Raw genomic sequence first — 23521 nt, forward strand, 5'->3', positions numbered from 1 at the left:
CATTGTATGTGGGAACAATAAAACTATACGAGGATCAATTCTGATGGATGTGGCTCTTTTCAACACTGATTTGATCCAGGCCAGTTCCAATGGTCTTGTGATGAAGAGAGCCATCAACACCCAGAGGGAGGATTGTGGGAACTGAATGTGGATCACAACATAACATTCTCACTCTTTTTGTTGTTGTTTGCTTACATTTTGTTTTCTTTCTTATTTTTTTCCTTTTTGATCTGATTTTCTTGTGCAGGAAGATAATTGTATAAATATATATACAATATTGGATTTAACATAAAACAAAAAAGGAACTACATATAGAAGAATTGCACATGTTTGACATATATTGAATTACTTGCTGTCTAGGGGAGGGAGGAAGGGAGGGAAAATTTTTGAAACATAAAGTTTTGCAAGGGTGAATATTGAAAATTATCTACACGTTTTGAAAATAAAAAGCTTTAAAATAATGGTTTAGTCATGTATACTTATTTTGTATCTAATTTATACTTTAATATATTTAACATCTACTGGTCATCCTGCCATGTAGGGGAGGGAATGGGGGGAAGGAGGGGAAAAATTGGAACAAAAGGTTTGGCAATTGTCAATGCTGTAAAATTACCCATACATATAACTTGTAAATAAAAAGCTATTAAAAAAAATAAACTAAGTATTAAGACTGAAAAAAAGAAAATAAAAAATAAATAATATTCCATCATAAGAAAAGTCTAGCCTGAGATCCTTATGAGCTGTATGATGTTGAGCAAGTCATTATTTAAACTCCATTTACCTTAGTTTCCTCAACTGTAAGAGGATACTAAAAGCACCCACCTCCCAGAGTTAATGTAAGGATCAAATGAGATAATATTGTAAAGCACTTAGCACTGTGCCTGGCACACAGTGGGCACTATTATAAATGCTAACTATTATAAAAGGAATAATCTGGGATTATTTGACCTTTGTGTCTTTAACTTCTTTGAGTTATATGCTTAGTTGTGGGATAATCATCTTTTTGAACAGGAGATAGGCTTGGCTAAAAATGAATAATAACTACTCACATTTTTATACAACAATTTTATATTTTTCTCTCATTCTTGATTTTTTCCTTTTCATTATTATGAACTATACTAACATTAACACATAGGAACATTTTCTTATGCAAAGAAGAATGGAAAAAGTAATCAATTGTCACAATAAACTTTTAGCTGACTCACTAAGTTTCTCTAAGTAAACTATCATGTCATTTGCAAAAAGCAATAATTTTTCTTCTTTGCTTTTGCTGATTCCTACAATTTCTTTTTCTTATCTTATTGCTATAGTAATGGGCATTTCTAGAACCATTGGAAATAGTAGTGACAATGGATATCCTTGCTTCATCCTTGATCTTACTGGAAAGGCCTATAGCATTTCACTATCACTACTACATCTAGCTCTTGGTTTTAAATAGATATTATTTTTCATTTTAAGGAACAATCCATTTGTGCCATATTCACATTTTTTTATATAAAAGGGTATTGTATTTTCTTAAAAAGCCTTTTCTATGTCTCTTGTGATATGACTGTAATTTTTTTCTTTTTATTATGATCTATTATGTTTATAGTTCTCTAACATTAAATCAAAACTGCATTCCTAGTCACACAGCATACATTTTTTTAAAAAGACATATTATTGTAGTCTCTTTGCCAATACTTTATCTAATATTTTTGCGTCAGTATTCATTATAGAAACTGACATATAGTTTTCTTTCTCTGGTTTCTGTTGTTATCTGTAACAATCACAGAAGTGCCTCTTTCTTAGTCATTGACAGCAAGATTCTTGCCGAGTCCTCTTTAATAGACTGATCCTACACCTGGAAGATGGTCATCTACCCAAGAACCAGTGTGGATTCTGAGAGGGCTGAGGAATGATCAATATGCTATTTTCTGTTCAACAACTTCAGGAGAAATGCCAGGAGAAGAACAGAGATCTGTACCCATTTCTTAATTTGACCAAAGCCTTTGATCTGTCATTTGTGAGGGTTTATGGAAATTCGTGGCAAAATTTGTTTGCCTAGAAAAGTTCATCAGTATCGTATATCAGTTCCATGATGGCAAGTTTATGTGGGCTTTGGATAATGGATAATGCTCTTATGCTTCAGCCCTTTTCCTAGAGTTTTCTTTGGGGTGAAACAGGGCTATGTGCTTGCTCCAGTAGTTTCTAGCATTATGTTTTCAGTAATATTGTCAGATGCCTTCAACAAGGACAAATATAGCATTGAGATCAGCTACCTCACTAATGATAAATTATTTAATTTGAAAAGGCTACAAGCCAAGACTAAAGTGGAGGGAGAGTTGGTTTGACTTTTGATTTGAAGATAATTGTGAATTCAATGCAGCATCTGAGGCTGAGGTGCAACAGAGTATGGTTTGACTCTTTGATACCTGTGTTAACTTTGTCCTGACAATCAACACCAAGGAAACAGGTTCTCCACTAGTCAGCACCATACCATTCATACATAGGACCATCAGCTATGATATATGGAGAAATTCTGAATGCTGTGGATAAGTTCACTTGGCAGTATATTTTCCAAGGATGCCCACTAGATAATGAGGTTGATATACCCATTGCCAGAGCTAGTTCAGTGTTTGGGAGGCTCTGAAGGAAAGTGTGGGAGGAAAGGTATTAGGCTGCCTACCAAACTGTACACCTGTGAAACCTGGATGGTAAACCAGCACCAGGCCAAGAAATTGAATCACTGCCATTTGAATTGTGTTAGGAAGATTCTGAAGATCTCCTGGCAAGATAAGGTCCCAAGACACTGAGGTCCTTTCTTGAGCTGAACTGCCAAACGCTCAAATGCTACTGCAGAGCGCACAACACCGATGGGATAGCAATGCTGTTTGAATGCCAAATGTATGTTGCCTAAAAGACTGTTTTATGGAGGACTCACGCAGGGCAAGCATTTCCCTGAAGGACACTCTCAGGATCTCTCTAAAAAAACTTTAAAATTGATTGTGAGATGTGAGAGGCACACACAAGACACCACATACCCATTGTGGAGTGCCCACATCAAAGAAGCCATTGGCTCTATGAGCAAAACAGAATTTTAGTAGCTCAAAAGAAACATGAGATGTGCAAATTAAGATATCCCCATTCCAAAGATTCCTATGGATTATTTGTGCCCTATTTACATTCTGAGTTTCTATTGGTCTGATCAGCCACAGTCAGACACACTATACCTTGACCCAGACATAATGATGTTATTTTGGACGTCTTTGAGCCTAAAGGACAACAACCAGTTAGCTCTACCTGGTTTAGGTATCAAGAACTTATTTTCTCACAAAAAGAACCTGATTATCTCCTATTTTCTCATTTTGGCAAATAATTTATATATAATACTGTAATTGATTAGTCTTTAAAATATTTGATAGAATTCACTTATAAATCTAGCTAGTCCTGGGTTTTCTTTTCCCTTAGAAATTCCTTTATACCTTGTTCATTTTTTCCCTTCTGGTATTGGATAATTTAAATTCTTACTTCTCATTCTGTTAATCTTGGCATTTTGATTTTTTTAAAAAAAAATAATGCATTTCCTTCAAGTTATCAGTTTTATTGGCATACAATTGAGCAAAATAATTTTAAATAACTTCCCTTATTTCCTCTTTATTTCTTATGAATGTTCTTTTTTCATTTTTTATACTGAAAATTTGTTTTCCCCCTCTCTTTTAAATTATCTGATTAGTTAACTATTTGTCTATTTTTACTAGCTTTTCCCTCTCTCCTTTTGGTCAATCTCACACTTTAAAAAATTGTTTCTTTTTTGATTTTCATAAGTTCAATGTTTGTGTTTAGTTGGGGTTTTTTGATTTGTTGCTTTACAATTTGTTTTGATTGCATGCCCAATTCACTAATCTGTTCTTTTTCTCTTTTGTTTATGAAAATATATAGAGATTATAAATTTTTCCCTAAGGGCTTTTTAAAACTACATCTCCAAAGTGTTGGTTTTATGTTTCATTGTTATTTTCTTTGATTAAATTATTATTTTAAGATTTGTTATTTAGAATTATTTAATTTACTCATGATTTATATTTGAATTTTTTCTTCAAATGCTTTTTATTGATAAATTTAATTGGTTGTAGTCTATAATAGATATGCTTAATAGTTCATAGTAATAGTTAATAGTAATAGATATGTTTAATAATTCATAAACAAATAGCATTTGTTTATGAGGTTTTTATACCCCTGACACACAGTCAACTTTAGTAAAGATATCTTGCACAGCTCAGATATATGCATATTCCTTTCCCATTTGTTAATCACCATAAATAGATAATTTTTAACTTTAAAAAAAATCTCATCCTTAAATTCTTTCCTCTCTCTCTCTCTCTCTCTCTCTCTCTCTCTCTCTCTCTCTCTCTCTCTCTCTCTCTCTCTCTCTCTGAAATTTGTCTAGGTCTGGACCTCACATTGAGGTCCTCAATTATTAACCATTTTGCTATCTATTTTTCCTTCTATTTTGATTAAGTTTTCCTTTGAGTAATTAGATGCCATGCTAGTAGATAAAATATTTATAACTAATATTAGCTCTTATTTATGATATCCTTAAGTATAATGAAATTTCCTTGCTCTCCTCTTTTAACTATTTTTAGTATTGCCTTGCTTGAGATCATAACTCCTTGGTTTTTTATATTCTCCTGATGCATAATAAATCTTATTCCAGACTTGTGTGAATCTTTGTTTCACATAAAAACATATCATAGGATCCTATTTTAAAATCCAATGTTAGGGCAGCTAGATGGTACAGTGGGTAGAGTACCAGTCCTGGAGCCAAGACGATCCGAGTTCAAATTTGACCTCAGACATTTCACGTTTCTTAGTTGTGTGACTCTGGGCAAGTCACTTAACCCCAATTGTCTAAGAAAAAAAAAATCCAATCTGTTCACCTCTTCCACTTTATAGGTGAATTTATTCCATTCATATTCACTATTAGGACTATTTAAAAAAAACATATTTCATTTAATCAGCACCTCTTGTACTTTCCTCCTATCTTCTCCCCTTTACATTTTCAAAGAAGTAAGAGATAGAGATAGAAAAAGAATCTGATTAATACTAGTTAACAAAACTTTCAGTTTTACCAAATTACCTTATTCATGTAACCTTATGAAATGAGCAATGTATTATTTGCCCTCTTTGACAGACAGTAAGATAGAGAGTTAGAAGGGAATCTTTATGAGTCATAGAGCTAGTAAAGTTCACCATATCTGAACCTACTGCCCTATCTCTATACCATGCCTGTCTCTTTTCCATTATTCTATGGGTATCTTCTTTCTGAAAGAAAACATACCAATAGTTTCCAACCTCTTCCTCTATCATTTTTACCTTTCCCCATCAATCTCTTTTCAGTCTTCTTCCCCTTTCCTGAAGGGATGTGCTGAAAATGAAGTACTAACGGGGGAACACTTCAGAGGTTGCCTCTTGAGCAGGTGGGAAGGCCTTCATCTCACTCCCAGCTGTGGGAGCTGGAGGTAGTAAAGTAAAGAAGGAAAAAAGTTAAGTTAAGTGGATGCCTAAGCCTTGACACTTGAGACTAATTTTTGGAACCATTTTTCAAGCCTTGATGCACACGGTTAGAACAGAGTTGAGTTGTGGAATTTTTGCATCACAGCTAACCTACTCCCAGGGTAAGGTAGACATGTCCTGGAAAGAAGGAGCAGAATGCAGTTGTTGAAGAGCATTAGGAATAACATTTCACTGTGGTGAGTTCAGCTATTATTTAGCATTTTTATCTGCAGTGCACTCTGGCATCATTTCTATTATTTATTCCTTTCTACAATACTGTAAAGGAGATTTGTATAAGAAAGGGCAGGGAGATCATGGCTTACTTTCTAAGAGTCACACAGAGGTTGTTTCTACATTACCAGGGTGTTCCTGCAAAACTACCTCTGTGCCTTGGTCAGTAATAACTGATCTGGACGTAATCTCCACCGTGGATGAGAATACAATGAATGAATGGTAAGGCAAAAGTAAAGCTACAGCCATTCAGAACCAGCTCATATTAAATCAGTCAAAACATTTAACACTCAGGGTCAGCAGCATAGAATGCCACTGCAGTGGATCTGAAGGGCATTTCTCATCATCATTTTCCACATAATAATAGCTAGCATTTACATGGTGCTTTAAGGTCTGCAAAGTACTTTTCATGTTATCTTATTTGAGCCTCAAAACAACCCTGAGAGGTAAGTGCTGTTATTATGTTCATCTTATAAAATAAGGAAACTGAGACTCTTGTAGGTTAAGTGGATTACTCTATCACACAGCTACTAAGTATGTGAGATCATATTTGACAAGGATTACCTGTCTACAAGTTCGGTGCTTGGTGCATGGTGCCACTGACTGGGCTTATCACATGCAAATTAAAACATTTTAAATCTGTCTATATTTGTCTATATTTCAGCCTATTCACTCACTTCTCCACCCCTTATAGACTGACTTCTGAGTCTTTTGCTTGACTGAAACTCCTTTCTCTAATTTCTTTATTCCCAAGTAGATGGTTTTTCTCAATCCTCATTCTTCTTGCTATATCTACAGTTTCCAAAGCTACTGATCATCTCCTCTGCTTAAATATTTTCTCCTCCCTGGATTTCTCCCAGTTTTTCTCTTAGTTCTTTGACTTAATCAGTTTTTCAGTTTTCTTTTCCAGATATTCACCTTTGTCCCCACTCCTACCTCTGGGTGTATCCAACAACTTAGTCCTAGATGGCACAGTAGACAGTGTTGGGCCTGGAATAAGAAAAAACTGAATTCAAATCTAGTCTATAACAATAGTGGCCAATAACTTAACTGTTACCTGCTTCAGTTTCTTCAACTGTATAATGCACATAAGAATAATACCTACTTTACAGGTTTGTTCTGAGAGAATATTTATAAAGCTTAGCATGTTGCCTCACATATAGTAGACTCTAAATGAGTTCTTCCCTCTTTCTTTTTTCCTCCCTCCCTCCCTCTCTTCCTTCTTTCCTTCCTTCCTTTTCATGGCTTGAGTTCATTATACCATAATGAATTTCTTAAAGGTTTTAACTAGCCTAATAACCTGAATACTCTTAATCATTTCCAAACATCAGGCCTCAAATCCTCAAGATCAAATTGATTTTAATTACATATACATATATATATATATGTATGTATATGTAATATACAAATATACATATATGTATATATATCTTTATATATCTACACACACACACACATAGACACAGATACACAATACACATATAATAAATGTACACCTATATAAGTTTGGAGATAGAGTAGAGAAGAGATGAATTTTCACATTTCCACTAACAGTCTCTTAACAAAGTTCCAAATATTCTACAGCTTCTTAGCATTCTCTCCTGTGTTTTTTCTTCCCCTCTATTGGGAAGAGCTTTGAGTTTGCCAGATGTTTGGGAATTCTGTTTAGGGAGGAAAGGAGAAAGATGATTTGTGTATGAGGAAAGAGGTTGGATAAATGATAATCTTGAAGGAACCCTTCCAACTCAAATATTCTATGATTCTCTATTCATCTGGGCTCTAACCCCTCAATCAAGTGAATTAGGGTCTTCAGAATAAGTTTTCATCCCAGTTCATGAGAGCTGCAGTATAATCTCAGAAAGATCTGCAAAGGACTCAAGAAAGAAAGGTTTAAAAATATGAAATTGTTCCAGGGTTTCTCTGTCGAGCCCAAGTAGGAAGCTTCAAAGACATGAGTCATCGTTTTGAAATGCACATCAAACAAGTTAAATAACTCTTACTTTCTTAACAACATATTAATCAAAGGGCATTGATTCCTGAATCAGATTCTCCTACCAATGAGCCTCCTATCTTCCCAGCTTGGATGCATGCATTAAGTGAGTTTTATTCTGACAGATACAATATAGCAATCAATAAAATCTTATTATATGGGGCTGAGATACAGGGATTTAGAGCAGGATTTATGCACTGCTTTCAAATCCAGTGCTATTTCATGTCTCTGCCTTAACCTGTAATTGAAAATAAATCTCCCCCAATACACCAGATTCTAATTTTCTGGATGTATGGGCAAATTTTAACAGCAGCCCGTGTTCCCTCAGGGAAACCATGCTTGTGTGATCTTATCGTCAACTCTCAATGCAGTCCCTTGGGGTACTAGATTCCTTAGGACGAGGCTGCTGTGCCCTGTTCTGGCCTTTAAGATAAAAGCTTACTTGGGGAAAGAGCTGAGATTTCTATTTCTATACATATTTTTAGAAGAGAAGTGACAAGCTAGAGGCTCAGCCAGCAAAACTCAGCCCCAACCAGATTAAAATGTAATTGGGAAATGTTTAAGAAAACTAAAAGCATGCTGTAACATAGATAATGCTACTTTGTGGTTTTCTAAGTGAATCTGCAAGCCATTTTCTATGGGAGGTGGACACAGGGCTGGACTCACGAGTCAGGTTCATCTGCCTTAGATACTTATTAACTGAAGTTGACATTAGCTCGACCTCATAGGGTTGTTGTGAAAAGTGAATGATCCTCACAAAAAATTTAAAAGGTGACACAAATAGAGCTATTGTCAAGGCAACTTATCACAGTCAAGACAGAAAGTTGATCTCTGTCCTTTTTTCCTAGGTGTCCCAGCCAGGTGGTAATATCCATCCATCCATTCCTCCTCTTACAAGTAGACACATCCAGTCTTATCTCTGTCTCTCCTTCCCTTCTACCCACAGGGACAAACCATAGCTCTGGGAGGAATCTAATTAAATTCTAAAATAAGCAAAACAAAAGAGAGTATTATTACTCTCCCTATTTCAATCAAATAACAATTCACTACCCGTTGGGGGCTGAGGATAGGTAGGGAAACAATGAAGGTGATGTGAAAAAGTATGAGAAAAGGGAGAACACTGACAAAACAGGTTAAGTGCTTGCCAGATAGATGGCCTTGACTTCAAATTCCAGCGTGTCCAGCACTTCCAGGAGGAGCAGAGGCAGGGAGCCCAGAGGCCTGGGGAGCTTGTGGAACTCGGGATGTACAAAGAATCTCAACAAGTTGAATGACTCTATAAGTCTTGTGCTGGATGTAGATGGGACAAGGAAGGCAGGGAATACAGAACTACATTAAAGCATGCTTCCTATCTTCAAAGATTTACACACAGAACAGAGAGCATGGATTTAGTTCCCAAATGAGTGATCTAGACAAAAGAGTTTGGGGAAGCTCTCCAGGTGTAGGGTGAGGAGCCAAATGAAGTAAAATGGGAAACCACGGGTCTGCATTACCTACTGGGAAGGACTCTTTATTAGGAGGTGATTAGAGAGAATAACAACTGTCTTTGGTGGAGGCAGCTTGGCAATCACATGGAAGGTTTCTGATACCAGTTCTCCTCTTGTGCTGGGAATCTCAGATCATTTGCCAAGGGGTTGGCAAGAAAAATGCTAGTAATGAAGTTCTTTAAAGAGGTACTGTCAAAACTTACGCAAATGGCTGGCTTCTCTTGACCAAATGTGCTTTCAACATGCCTCTTGGCCTTTCCCCTTTCTGTGAGTCAGGGGTTCTTAACCTGGGGTCTATGAATTTGGTTTTTAAAAATAATAGTCAACAATAGCAAACACAGCAATTTAAGGTTTACCAAGAATTTTACACCTATTATCCCTCTTGATCCTCATAATAACTCTGGGAGGCAGGTGTAAATATTAGCCTAACCATTTTGCTTTATGCCTTTAAAAACAAGATTCTGAGGAGAGGTCCATTGATTTCACCAGATTGCCTGAGGGGTCTGTGATACACAGAAACCTTAAGGATTCCTGCTCTAAATGTTTCAGCTATGTTCCATTTCACACTCCAGACCTCTTAAATCTTTTGAGAGGAAGGGCCAAATATGCATGCTTTGATAAGACATGAGGCACAATGTACTTTTGGCAAAGTACATTATGTTGTTATTTAAACACATTGACACTGCTGATCACGTCTCTGATACTCTCTTTTTAATCACTAGTGATTTTCCTAAGACACAGTCCAATCAAACTTTCCTCCCTGTCCCCTGCCAAAAAACCCCACAACAAAACTCCAGTGACTCCTTAATGAATCCAAAATATTTTGTATTTGAAGCCTTTCATAAGCTAGTCTCTATCTTTTCAGTCTTCTTATACTTTATTTCTCTCTATGTCCATGTGACACTGGCTTCCTAACTGTTTATAAACAAGACACTCCATTTCTCTGCTCTAGATATTCTCTCTGGTTGTTCCTCACGCCTGTAATGCTCTTCTTCTTCCCTACATACTGCCTTCCTTGACTTCCTTAAGCCCCAATTAAAATCCCATCTTTTACAAAAAGCCTTTTCCCTCCCTCTGTACTCATGCTATTTTCTATTTGATATGGTTTGCTTTGTATATATTTATTTGCATGTTATCTCCCCAACTAGATTGTAAGCTCCTTGAGGACAAGGACTGATTTTTACCTCCTTTTTTGTATCCCTAGCTCTTAGCACAATACTTGGCACAAAGTCTTTTAATAAATGTTCATTTATTATTATTATTGATATTAAATCATTTCAATGAAACAAAATTGCCATTACCTGTTAAAGTAAACTGGTAGCAGAAAAAATTTTCTTAATCAGATTCTTCCTTATTTGAAATGCCTAAGAGAAAGTTATATCCTTTGCAAATTATATTTACTTTCTAAAAATACTCTCATTTATGCCTTTTGTCTTTTTATAATTTCCCATTTTTCTTGACTGCTCACTCTGTGACATTTTGGCAAAAAATATCCAATACTGCGATCCAATCTGACAATGAATGCAACAATATTCTGTACTAGTAGTTCTTTAACAATCATGAAAAACAAAATTTCAATAACTGTTCTCCTAAGAATTACCCTGACTTTTTAATACTTCAAGCTGAACTTCCTTTGGTGATCTTTTCTTTAACACTGTTGAAGTCATTTTATAGATTGTTCCTTTGTTTCTCCTTTCTCCTTCTCCAACCCTCCCCCCCCCAATCATTTAATATAAAATCTCCCAAACTTCTCTATATTCTTCTTATAAGTAATTTCTTACTGAACAATAATATTCCACTAAATGCATATATTGCAGTTCTCCTTCCCCCAGGCATAGATCAATCAGTGGGCATATTTTTTTCCCAGTTCTTTATTGTACCACAATATATTGCTAGAAGGAGTTTAATAAATAGTTATTGATTGACTGGTTCAGTCACATATTGTGATCTTTGTTTCTGTCTTTGACTTTTAGCAGGTATGTCTGTTCCTAGATGAGATCAGTAGATCAAAGGTTAAGAATAAAGTTAGTCATTTTTTGGAGTATAATTCCAAACTGAAATCCAGAATAATTTAACTACTTTCTATTTGTACCAGTAGGCATAGATGGTCCTATCTTCCCACAGGCTCACCAACATCTTACATGAAATCTTTAGGATCATGAGAACATCAATGAATAACAACTATAGGTCCCACATTAAAAAACTGAACAAATAGATTTCCTTACAACAATCATGCAAAGTAGTCAGTACAAGTATGACTATATCCAACTTAAAGATGATAAAACTAGAGCTCAGAAGGGAAATGTACCCAAGGATACATACCTGGTAAATCTTTGAGTCAGGATTCAAATCCAGAGCTCTCCTGACTCCAGTGCAGCCTTTCTCCCCTCTATCACATTGCTACCCCAGCATGCTATTCTATGGCTGGGGAGTTGCCAATAACAACAACAGATGTCTCATATTCCATCTGACTTGCTTGGTCTATTAAGTGGTCACCCGGGCATATAGGTGTCTATGGATTTGCATGGCCAATCTGACTGGACCAGTTGCACTCATTAATACCTCATGAAGGTGCTTCACCAAATGTAACAGAACACAGCACCTTCCACTGCCTACTCTGTTTCCCGAGGCTAAAGGCAAAAGAGTAAGTCCCACTGTCATTAATCAGTGACTGCCTTGCATAGTACCTCTCTGAAACATTAAAGGTAACAACTTCCATTTCTTTACAAATCACTTTCCTTACCATTACCCTTTGAGGTCAGCACTACAAGAATTATCATCCCATTTTAAAGACAATGAAACTGAGGGTCAGGGAGATTACATGACTTGCCTAGGGTTACACAACTAGCAAGAGTCCAAGTCAGGATTTAAATTATGGCTTTTACTAATTTCAAGTCAAACATGTTTTCCATCAGGCCACATTGCCTCTAAACTGTATCCTGGTAAAGATCTCTAGAAACCCTCTTTCTTCTTGAATTTTCTTCTCTAGAAACCTTCTTTCTTCTCAAACTTTCTTCTCTAGAAACTTTCTTCTCCAAATTTTCTTTTCTAGAAACCCTCTTTCTTCTTGAACTTTCTTCTCTAGAAACTTTTCTTCTTGTTTTTTGAATTTCTTTTTATGTTAATTGGTTCAATGGTCAGAGTACTTACTTGACTCTGGAGTCAGGAGGACCAGAGTTCAAATTTAGTCTCATCCTGGGAAAGTCACTTAAACTGTTTTCCTCAGTTGCCTAATTCACAAAATGGGGATAATAATGACATCTACTTCCCAGGGTTATTGTGAAACTAAGATAATAGTTGTGGAACACTTTGCGAATCCTAAAGAGCTATATAAATGTTAGCTGTTACAACAATCTCTAATGTACATTTTCAGGGATAAAGAAAAAGGTTTAGTGCTGAGGACAAATAAAAACGAAGACAGTGAAAAGATCAAGAAATGGAAATTTCAGGGGAACAAAAATTCAACTTCACATTTGAAAACTGTCTGAGATTAGGCTGCACAGTCTAAAGGTGTATGTGGATTCCTACCCCCCTATCCCCCGCCCCACATGTCCATGAATTTCATACACCTACATGTGCACCTTGGGAAAGTCCCAGCAGATACCACTTGCCTACAGGAATTGTGAAGGCAGTTTATGAATTTGTACTGAATGGGAGGAGGAAATGCTGCTTTTTTTTTCATAATAACTTTTTATTGATAGAACCCATGCCTGGGTAATTTTTTTACAACATTAATCCTTGCAGTCACTTCTGTTCCGATTTTTCCCCTTCCTCCCTCTATCCCTTCCCCCAGATGGCAAGCTGTACTATACATGTTAAATAGGTCGCAGTATATCCTAGATACAATATATGTGTACAGAACCAAACAGTCCTCTTGTTGCATAGAAAGAATTGGATTCAGAAGGTAAAAATAACCCGGGAAGAAAAACAAAAATGCAAGCAGTTTACACTCATTTATTTCCCAGTATTCTTTCTTTGGGTGTAGCTGCTTCTGAACATTATTGATCAGTTGAAACTGAGTTAGATCTTCTCTTTGTCAAAGAAATCCATTTCCATCAGAATACATCCTCATACAGTATCGTTGTTGAAGTATATAATGATCTCCTGGTTCTGCTTATTTCACTCAGCATCAGTTCATGTAAGTCTTTCCAGTCCTCTCTGTATTCATCCTGTTAATCATTTCTTACAGAACAATAATATTCCATAACATTCATATACCACAATTTACTCAACCATTCTCCAATTGATGGGCATCCATTCATTTTCCACTTTCTAGTCACTGCAGAAAGGGCTGCCACAAACATTTTGGCACATACAGGTTCCTTTACCTTCTTTAGTGTTTCTTTAGGGTAGAAGCCCAGTAATAACACTGCTAGATCAAAGGGTATGCACAGTTTGATAATTTTTTGAGCATAATTCCAGCAAATGCTGCTTTCAAAGCTATCTGGTTGGAGATATGTACAAAAGCAGACAACAGAACTGATGAAGAATTGATCAATAAGCATTTATTAAATACTTACTATATACCAGGCTTCTATCTAATGCATGTTCCCTGCCTTAATGCCTTGAGAATAACAATGGGCAGAGATCTATCTGATGCTGCCCAACAAGGGGGTGGGCTATTAATGAGGTTGGAGGAGCACCATCAGAAAGATTCTGCAGTCACCTCTAATTCTGAGTTCTTACAAGTGGAGCCAAGATGTAGAAATTCTAAGTGAATTTCAAAAGAGACATGAAAGTCTTCAGGACTAAAGGGGTTTGAAATGAAGGATGTTATTACTAAGTAGTCCTGAGTCTTCAGAGACCAAAGAATGAAGGATCTGTTTCAGATGCATTAATTTCCCATGCTCTTCCTTGTTATGAGGGAAGGCTCCCGGGGAAGTGAGTGGTAAGAATCATCTAGGTTTGTGACTTGGAAAGCTCAAAGGAAGATCCCTAGGAAAACCCTCACTTATCTACAGGATGTCAGCAGAGATGAACCACAACTAAAAGGCAAGAGAAGATACTGGACATAATGGGCTCTTAAACAAAAGGAAAAAGGATTCCCTCTGCCAATGCAAATGGAATTTTATCTACTAGCACTCTCCACTAAGATTGTTAGATGAGGAAACATCATGGAGCAGCCAATTCTTAACGAGGCAGGGACCAGACTCTGAAGCTGGTCCAGGTCTGTTGGCTTAACTTCCCACTCTACATTTGGGGGAATCAGGCTTGTGTGACAGTGTGTGACTCTGGACACGTCCCTTAATATCTCAGGCCACTGGGGAACTCTCCAAGGTTCTAAGTTGCAGAAAAGATGCTGACCTGTGCTGGTAAGATGTCCTTCCCGCAGCTATTTATACCAGCAAAATCACAGGTTTCTGTCCTTACCACTTTCCCTGTGTGACTGACTCTCTAGTGCCTTCATAGGTTAGGCAGAGGCCAAAAACTCCCCTCACTTCACTGAACTATTAGTTAGTGTCTCTAAGATGAAATTTTATGGGCAGGTCAAACCTACCTACTAAAAAGGAGGAATGGGGATTGATTTCTAACATATAGGCTTCCTGTTACATAGATGATCTCACTTCTGTATTTTTGCTAAATTCCTGAATTACAACTTATTGTCCAAAGGAATACTCCTTGCAAGGAAAGGGCAAAATTCCCTACTTAAACTGAATAATGATAAGTGACTCCTGCCTCCTCACTGGCTAAATTCTGAGTGAAAGTCACAAACCATCTGAGGTTTCTGAGGGCTTCTACAAGATTCTGGCTTAAAACTGTAGGTAAAATTTAAGTCCCCACTTTCATCTGAATAAAGTTCTTACTTTGCACAGTACCAACTGAGTTGTAGAATTTGAATAGTCAGAAAGAGTAAGTTTAGAGAGAAATAAGTTTGCACTTATTAAAATAAGTTGGAATGATGGGTGAGATGTCACTCCGTTTTCTCATTTTTCTGTGACTGATCTTTTAAATGAAGAGGATGATACATTAAACATGGAAAAAGCCCCTGAAAGTTGCAGAGTTTTCTCTTCCACTTTTGCTTCTATTGGCTGCTTCCCATTTCTTAGCCTCCTCTTCATTCATCCTGTCATTAATATCCTGACTTTTGGAGAATGGCCGTACTCCCAAAGCCAGTGAAGGTCCAACTTGAAATGGATCAAGGGAAACACTCCTAAGGTTTTTCATTCAGTAATTACTTGTCAGTCCAAAGCATCTTGACCTCTGAATGCTTGTAAGTGATCCCAAGTATGCTAAAACATGGCTACGGAGATAGTGACCACATCCTATGCTGGTCCCAAATTTATTCCTCTCTCATTCTTTCACTAGCTGAGTGCTGGCTTCCACATGTTCCTGAAGGGTTCTCAACAAATGCTGTCAATGGCCCACCATGATCCCACTGGTTGGGCTGGATGTCAGCATGGAACCACAGACTGACGCAGATGAAGGTCTTGCTGTGATCATGCTCAAATTGCCTCTCATCAGCAGTAGGGACACATTAAAACAGTTTGGCACCTGCAGAATCGGAAATAAAGCCACTTCTCTGCTTCAAGAGCTGGCAGTGGGTGCATGGATGAGGGGAAGAGGGGGATGGTGGTAAGTATAAAAACAGCAACAAAACAAAATGGGCTATTATAAAAGTCATCACTGTCATCCCAAGTCACAATTTGAACCTCTTCTTCATGAACCTCAGTTAATAATAGATTTTTGTTTTTTAACCAGCAAGTTCTTGTCCCAATGTCCCAAGTAGGAAGGATCAAGGACTGACAAGAGACTCAGACATAGGGTATAGAAGAGCAGAATGCACATGACTTAGCCCCTATAAAAATGACCAAAGATTGAGGAAAGCCCCATTGAATGAGTAGTGATGAAGCCAAGGGATAAATGCACTTCACTTAGCTTTCCCATCCCCTTCACCAGGGAAAACTGCAAATCAAGCTTTGGGCTGGCTCTGTAACCTTAAGGTTCAATAAATAATAATACCCATCTTTGAGAAGGAAAAGTGAATGTCACAAGGACTTTTGTCCCACAGTGCCTGCCTTAATCCTTCCGGATGGTCTACTTTGAAACTTGGAGGTGATTCTGAAGGGGACACCTGCAGAGTATAAACCTAGTTGTGGAGCCTTTCAGGCCAAGCCTCGCAATGGTGTGGGGCTGGGGTCTGAAGGCTAGTCAGTGGGACTCAGACGGGCTCCTCCCCAGCGCTGGCCAACAGAGAATGAGTATGTTTGGCCCCAGCCATTCACGAAGATTGTCCATCAAGCATGCTGATGAAAATATGGCTCTACTGAAGTGAATGTCTTGTTAGAGGCCTTCCAAAGGACGCTGCTAGGGCTGCCCAGCATATGGGACTGCTCCACAGGAGCTGGATACGGAAGCATTCATCCTGGAGTCAGTAACTTCTGGGAAGCTACAGCCAAAAAGACTGAGAGCCTTCAATGGATCATGAGGTTGTTTCTCCATTTTGCTCATGGAATCCACCCAGGAACTCAGAGGAGGCAGGAAGGAAAGATGTTAAAAAGCTCTGTATGGAAAGTTAAGTGAACAAAGACCCTACAGCTGTCTGCTGCAGGTACAGGAGATTCATAAATTCCAAAAGGCTGCATTTTGCTCTCATCATGGTCTAGTATCTGTATTGATGGGTTGGTCAGCTATTACTTCACCTTATGGAATTTCTAGCTTATTATGGCATTGCATCTGGGGCCATCTTCATCCCTTGGATGTACTGCATTAAATTAGAGGTCCTTAACCTGGGGTCCATGAACTTGCTTTATTTTTCCCCCTAAATTTTGATAACTGTATTTCAATGATATTGGTTTTCTTTGTAACCCCTTTTATTTTATTTTATGCAAGAAGACTTCACCAGAGTGCCAAGAGCCCATGGTACAAAAAAAAGGTTAAGACTTCGTCACCTGGCCTTTGTTCCCCATGTCCATTTCTTCCCTTCCCTACTCCCAACCCCATGTTTTTCCCCTAAAGTAACTCCTGGTGATTTTTCCTGAGATTTTCTGTGATAATTTTTTAGCATATATTATATAGGTTAGCTTCCTTGGGGAGGGGGGGTGGAGAACAGACTTTTCTGGCTGATTTGCTGGACTCTGCCACTCCTACAAAGTCTAGTAACTTTAGTCCCAGCAAATTATTTATTATCTATTCCAAATGAGAGCTTAAAGAACCCCTTCAAGCCAAGGGTTCCACTTACACTCGGTGGGCCAAGATTCCTAGAAAGCAGGGGATTATTAATACATTGAATGGCCAGTGTTCCAGAAGACGGTCAGCATCTTAAGAGCAAGACTCCCTACTCGTTCTGAATTGATGGGGAGCACATGAATACTCCTAGGAATGGAACGACAGGGAAGTAGAGTCAGATACCAAATTGAATGGTTGATTTTCAGACAACGAGAGGTTGGGGAAAGGAAATAACTTGCTGAGCCTAAAGTCTGAAGAAACAGTACTGAGTCCAGAAAGGCAGTAGGACAGGTTTCATTGCTGAGGAAGAGAATGAGGCTAAGCTGGAATCTGGAGGCAAGGACAGAGTTAATGAAAGCACAGTCCAACTCTTCAACTCGAAATTTCTAAAAATAGGTGGCAGATGGAAGGAGCCGGGCAGAAAGGTGGGGAAGCTAGCCGGTGGTCCTGACCCCTCTTAGGAGCCACTCTTTCCACAGTTCTCTGACTCCCTTCAGCCCTTCTGAATCACAAGTTTGATTTGGACAGGGAAAGGGTTAAGTTTAATTTATACTGATTCCTATTTAATATCATTCTCTCCCCGTCGGAGCCAGCAGCTGTGAGCTGATTGTACTCTCTCATTATGCAGTCTGTATCGCTAATGGCCTGTGACAAAGGCATGCCATCTTCCAGGCCTCACCCCCGAGAGCCAATTAAACACACATACTCCCTTCCTGTTTGCAGCGCATTACAATGAAATTAAACTGAATTTCAAAATCATTTTCTCCTAAAGACATCTCTTTACAATAATTAATGCATGCTATTCCTTTTCAACTGAAATATTCATCAGGAGTGTTGACTAAAAAAAAATTTTTTTTTTAAAGCTGACTGCCCCACATTTCCCATTGCGTGCTGCCATCATCAACTCACTGAACCTCGCTGTTGGCAAAATTCACAGGGTTTCAGTTCCAGTGTTTTAAAGGAAGGGGAAAAATATTTGCAGGTTTTTTTTTTTTAATGTGAAGTTAAAAATAAAGGAAGATGGCCACAAAGGGAGTCTCACCAGAAAGTCAGGATTCCAATTCTGGGCTGTTTGGGATGCTGCAGCAGTGATATATAAGATGAAAATGGGAAGTGGTTTCAATGCTCTGGTTCTTATATATGGAATGAAAATCATAATAAAAGCAGAATTCTGTATCTACTAGATTAGCTTGCTTTAATGAGGTAGAATGAACAAAAGAAAAACAGGACATATGAAGAGGATGCATGTCAATAAGCTAACAGTGTACCACCATGGACAGAGGCATCAGGGAATAAATTAATGCAAAGGTATTTATTTACCAGAGGTTTTCAAGTACTGGAGTGAATCTATTAGGAATGGAGCTATCTTATCTGTGTTTTTATTTTGCCATATGTGACATTCTTTTTTTTTTAGACACTTCAGAGTAGCATATGTATGCACAGGCATATGTGTGTGTCTATATTATATGTATGACACAAATTTGTAATATACATATTACACACATATGTACATGAAATACATTTTTGGGGTGATAGGTGAGAAGGTCTTGAACCCACTTTCTCTGGGGATTAGTCATAAACATTCATCCTCTAAACCCTAAGGAACTCTACAAATAATCCTCTCCCAGTTCAGTAAACCCCAATCCCCTCTGCTTCAATTCAATAAGAAATGGGAGGCCAGACCCTTTTAGAGAGAGGGCAGATGCATTCATCCCTTCTCACCAAGCAGGTGAACTTAGGTTTCTTTGACCACAGCTGCTGAGCTGGAGAGGAGAAGGAGAGGAATGATGGGAAGGGAATCTGTGTATGAACCCCATCCCACTTCCCTTCTCAGGGGACTTCATCAAGGGAAGGCAGGGCACGACACATGTGGGAGCTCTGAGAGTTACCAAGGCCTTGGGAGTAGTGGAGAGTCTCTGCTGTCCCAGAGGAGCCTCCTGGCTCTCACTCTCCTGCCCTTGCATTCATTCATTGGCCTTTACTAAGAGCTCTAGGCATTCAGGAGGAAGAATTTTGGCCATAGTAACCATGTAATCTAGCTCCCTGAGAGATTTGAACACTGGGAGCCATTTCTTCCAAGGAGGTCATAGGAACTATATTATTTATTATTTAAAAAAACCAAACAATTCCCCCCTCTCTCATCCACATATGCACCTTTATCACTGGGAGATCCCAATCCCTCTTTAGCTTTAAAGTGGGGCCAAACAGCTTGTTTGAGGGCAGAATAGTGAGGTGGAAGAAAAACCACATCTGGGTAGGAAGCATGGATTTACTGCAGTGGGTGGGAGGGTCTGATTTGCAGAATTCCCTTTTTTAAGGAGTGAGGTGGTTTTGTGTTTACAGAACCCTTCTTGAGTCTAAAATTTTTAAAAATGGATTCTTTTCTGTGCATAAAGAACATGTAGCATTTAAGAGTAAAGATTGCTCCTTTTCCTTGCAAACTTCTGCAGGTATCCCTGTAAAGTGAATCCCAGGAGTATCCCTTTCTTGTTCCCTTGCTCTAGATTCTGATGTAAAATCTCTAAGAAATGATTCCAAGTTGGAATGGATTTGGGGTTCAGCTTAAAGCATTAACCCATCCTCCCATGAGGATGTCTCTTTATGTGTAATGGCAGTAGCAGGGTGAGATCAGCTCTGGGGTAAGGGTACATTAGGCAGGGCTTTCTAAACTGTTTTTGTGCCATGGACTCCCTATCAATCTGATAAAGGCCCTTCTTGGAACTATGTTTTAAAACATGAAAAATAAAATACATAGAACTACAGAGTAAATCAATCAAGTTATCAAAATATTCTTTTAAAAAATCCACAGACATCAGGTTAATTCTCACCAACTTCCCCTTACCCCCTGCCTCAGGGAGGAATGGGTTTTGTTCTAAATGGTGGCTCTTCTTCCTATTTGTGACCATTTTTTTGTAAGAGTGTAGTGGGTCAGTGGGATCAACAATTGTTGGCAAAAGGGCTTGGGACATTAAGACTTGATGTCAGGAAAAAAGCGTAATTATTAGCCCTCTATAAATGAGCTAGGACATAGTGGGTTACGCCTCATGGGAAGACTAGATAACCATTTTAACAAATAGATTGTAAGTTGAGATTTCTTTTGGGGTATAGGTTGGACTAAGTGGCCATACAGCTGGGATCTTTCCAGTGTGAAAATTCTGGGACTCAATTTATTAAACTTGCATTTCCCTGATTATGGCACTGGTAAGTTACAAATAGGAAAAAAACTAGATCTCTCTCCCAATTTCTGACATCTCTCTTCCATTCTCATTGATGAAGGGACTAGACCCCAACAGCTTCTTGCATAGTGTGAAGTTTGGAGGCAAGGGTGAGGGGGGCAAAAAAGAGGAGGCACCTTCATAAAATTCTGCTCTGGGAGCCAGGCTGGAAGCAGATGTTTCTCAAATGCTCCAAGTTGAAAGGATGCACTGACATAGCAGGAATGAGACCTGCATGTAAATTCCAGAGGTGCTGTGACATCTTTAAATGAACAAAACAAACAGCCTCCGAGATCCTATGGAAATTAATTCTGGGTTCTCTTTGACTCTTGCTGACAAGTGTTGCATGAAGTACCTTCATCCTTCATTACTTTAAATAATGGATCAGGTTTGGCTCTGCCAGGCTATATAGAAGAAGCTTTAATGTATGGAAAAGAGTTAAGTAAAATAAAGAAGAATGATAGCCAGCATTTATATAGGCTTCAAGGTTTGCCAAGTATGTTACATGAATTATCTCAGTTGATTTTCACAACAATCCCGTGAGGTAGGTGTTATTATTAACCCCATTTTATAAATGAGGAAAGGATAAATCACTTGTTCAGGATCACAAGGCTAATAAGTGATTGAAATAGGGTTTGAACTCGGAGCTTATTATTTTCAGGACAGCTGGTGGGTATCATAATACCATAGATTTCTGGGCCAGCCTCAGACACCTACTAGCTGGGCAACCCTAAGCAAGTCACTCAACTCTGCCTGCCATAGTTTCCTCATCTGTAAAATGAGCTGGAGAAAGAAACAGCAAACAACTCTAATGTTTTTGCCAAGAAAATCCCAAATGGGGCCATGGAAAGTTGGAAATGACTGAAAAACAGCAACTTACTATCTCCAAGTCCTCTGGGCTATCCAGATAAAATTTGCTTTAGATCTTAGTTAGTGACGGAAAGAGTCAGAGGGAATGAATGAATGGCATTCTTAATAATGTGAGGTTTTTGATATTATGAAGAACTAGACCTAAAACTTATACCACTGGGATTAGGGGTCAGTGGGAAGGAAAGACTCTTGAAATGATCCACAAAGACCAAGATGATCTCATTGATTTGATCTCTGTGATAAACAACAAGCCCCTATAGTCCAAAATGACCCATAAAGGGGACACCAACACTTCACGCAGATCTGCCTCTCTTTTAAAAGAAAAATTAAAAAACAGCACTGATGTAAGAAAGGACCAATTTACAACACAAGTCAGTTAGGGTGTTCATCATTCAGGATGACCATTTGCATTTCAAGAGGATTTTTCGTAGTACATGAAAATGGCTGAATTTCTATACACCTTTTCAGAAAGCATGTCCATTATGGAAAGTGAGTTATGTTCTCAGGTACCAGAAGGGCTAGTGTTCCTAGAGTAGTTTCCATTTTGAATCAAGTATCAAGAGAAAACCCACAGATAGGACTCACATGAGTCAATCACAGGCCCTTTCATTTTATCTTGCTCCATGAAATTAGATCTTCTCATTTCATCTGGTCATCATTTTTCCATTAAATGCCTATGTTCTTCAGGGATGCTCTGGGAGGGAATCTAAGACTGATCCCCAATAAAGAATGCAAAAGATGCAAGACAATATCTAGGATCTTCCTTTTTCTTCATTATCATCAGAATATATTAACACTTGTGTGTGTGTGTGTGTGTGTGTGTGTGTGTGTGTGTGTGTGTGTGTGTATGCATGCATGTATCTGTATATATATACACAAGATTTTAAGCTTAAAACTAAACTTATATTTTCCGGATACCTTGTGTATATATGTGCACTTATATATACCTATATGTCTTTTTAAAATTTATTCAATTTTATTTTTTTATATATGTCTTAATAGCTTAAAATGGCACTAAGACTTTGGGACTTAAAAAAAAAAAAAGATGAAAAAACCCCACACTGTGTGTATGCATGTGTACGTGTTTAAAATCTTTCCTCCCAACCTTGTTAGTGAGGTAGGATAAGTACTATTGTGTCCATTTTATGAATGGGGAAACAGTCACAGAGAAATAGGGCACTTGTCCAGAATCACACACCCAATACATTTCATCACCACATTCATGTGGTGTTTTCTGAACACAGAGTCAGTGCCCCTTACACTCTGCCTGAACCAACCCTCAGTGAATCTCTTTTTCAGTTTAAGTATATGAAAAGAATAACAGGATCATACCTGTTTTAAACCAGCCATCAGCTGTGAAAGCATTCTTGGTTTCTTCAGGCTTGTTCCAATATTCTCGAAACACCGTTGGACCTTTCACCAAAAGTTCCCCTTCTTTGTCTTCCAAGCCCACAGTCACCTATAGAAAAACAGGGGAAAGAACACTTTGTAAAGACAGGCAATAAGCTCTGGATGGTTGATTGACTATAAACTACTTGAGGACAGGGTACAAGTGTCCTATGTGTCTGGAAGAGGTCCTTCAGCAGCCTTTCTCTACATCCTTGCTTTGCTAGATTTTGAATGAAATGAAGAAAACAAAAGTTACTCTAAGTCTTTTCTTTCCTTGAATGCTTTTCCAATATAGATGGACTTTTATAGTCCCTGATTCATTTTGATAGACTAGGGGTCTGGCTACCACCATTTCTACCCTGCAACTTGATCCTGGACAGTTAATATCAGAGAACTGATTTTCCTTATACTGCAGGAATTATGGAACTTCAGTGATGAAGTCATATGTTGCTCTGAGCACACAGCAAATACTTGCCCCCAAACTGGAATTTGGATGGCAGCTTTTAACTCAAACTTGCACAGAGGAGATGAAATCAAGGGTCTGTTCTAGCCAGTAGGAAGCAGTTGTGCCATGGAGGGGGTTGGGGCTAAGAATAGAAAGTGAATGAGGGAAAAATTGTTACAATAGGTGAAAACTGGGCCAA

General features: G+C 38.2%; 1 protein-coding gene across 2 annotated transcripts in view; it reads right to left on the reverse strand.

Annotated features, from left to right (window-relative positions):
* ACSF3 (acyl-CoA synthetase family member 3) overlaps window positions 1-23521 on the reverse strand; it is a 232412-nt gene that overhangs the window by 80876 nt on the left and 128015 nt on the right. For both annotated transcript variants that reach the window (XM_051974771.1, XM_051974772.1), the window contains exon 7: window positions 22821-22947. In XM_051974771.1, the coding sequence (XP_051830731.1) occupies window positions 22821-22947 (127 nt within the window). The remainder of the gene's footprint in view (window positions 1-22820; window positions 22948-23521) is intronic.

The sequence above is a fragment of the Antechinus flavipes genome, chromosome 2 (assembly GCF_016432865.1).
Source record: "Antechinus flavipes isolate AdamAnt ecotype Samford, QLD, Australia chromosome 2, AdamAnt_v2, whole genome shotgun sequence".
NCBI lineage: Eukaryota > Metazoa > Chordata > Mammalia > Dasyuromorphia > Dasyuridae > Antechinus > Antechinus flavipes.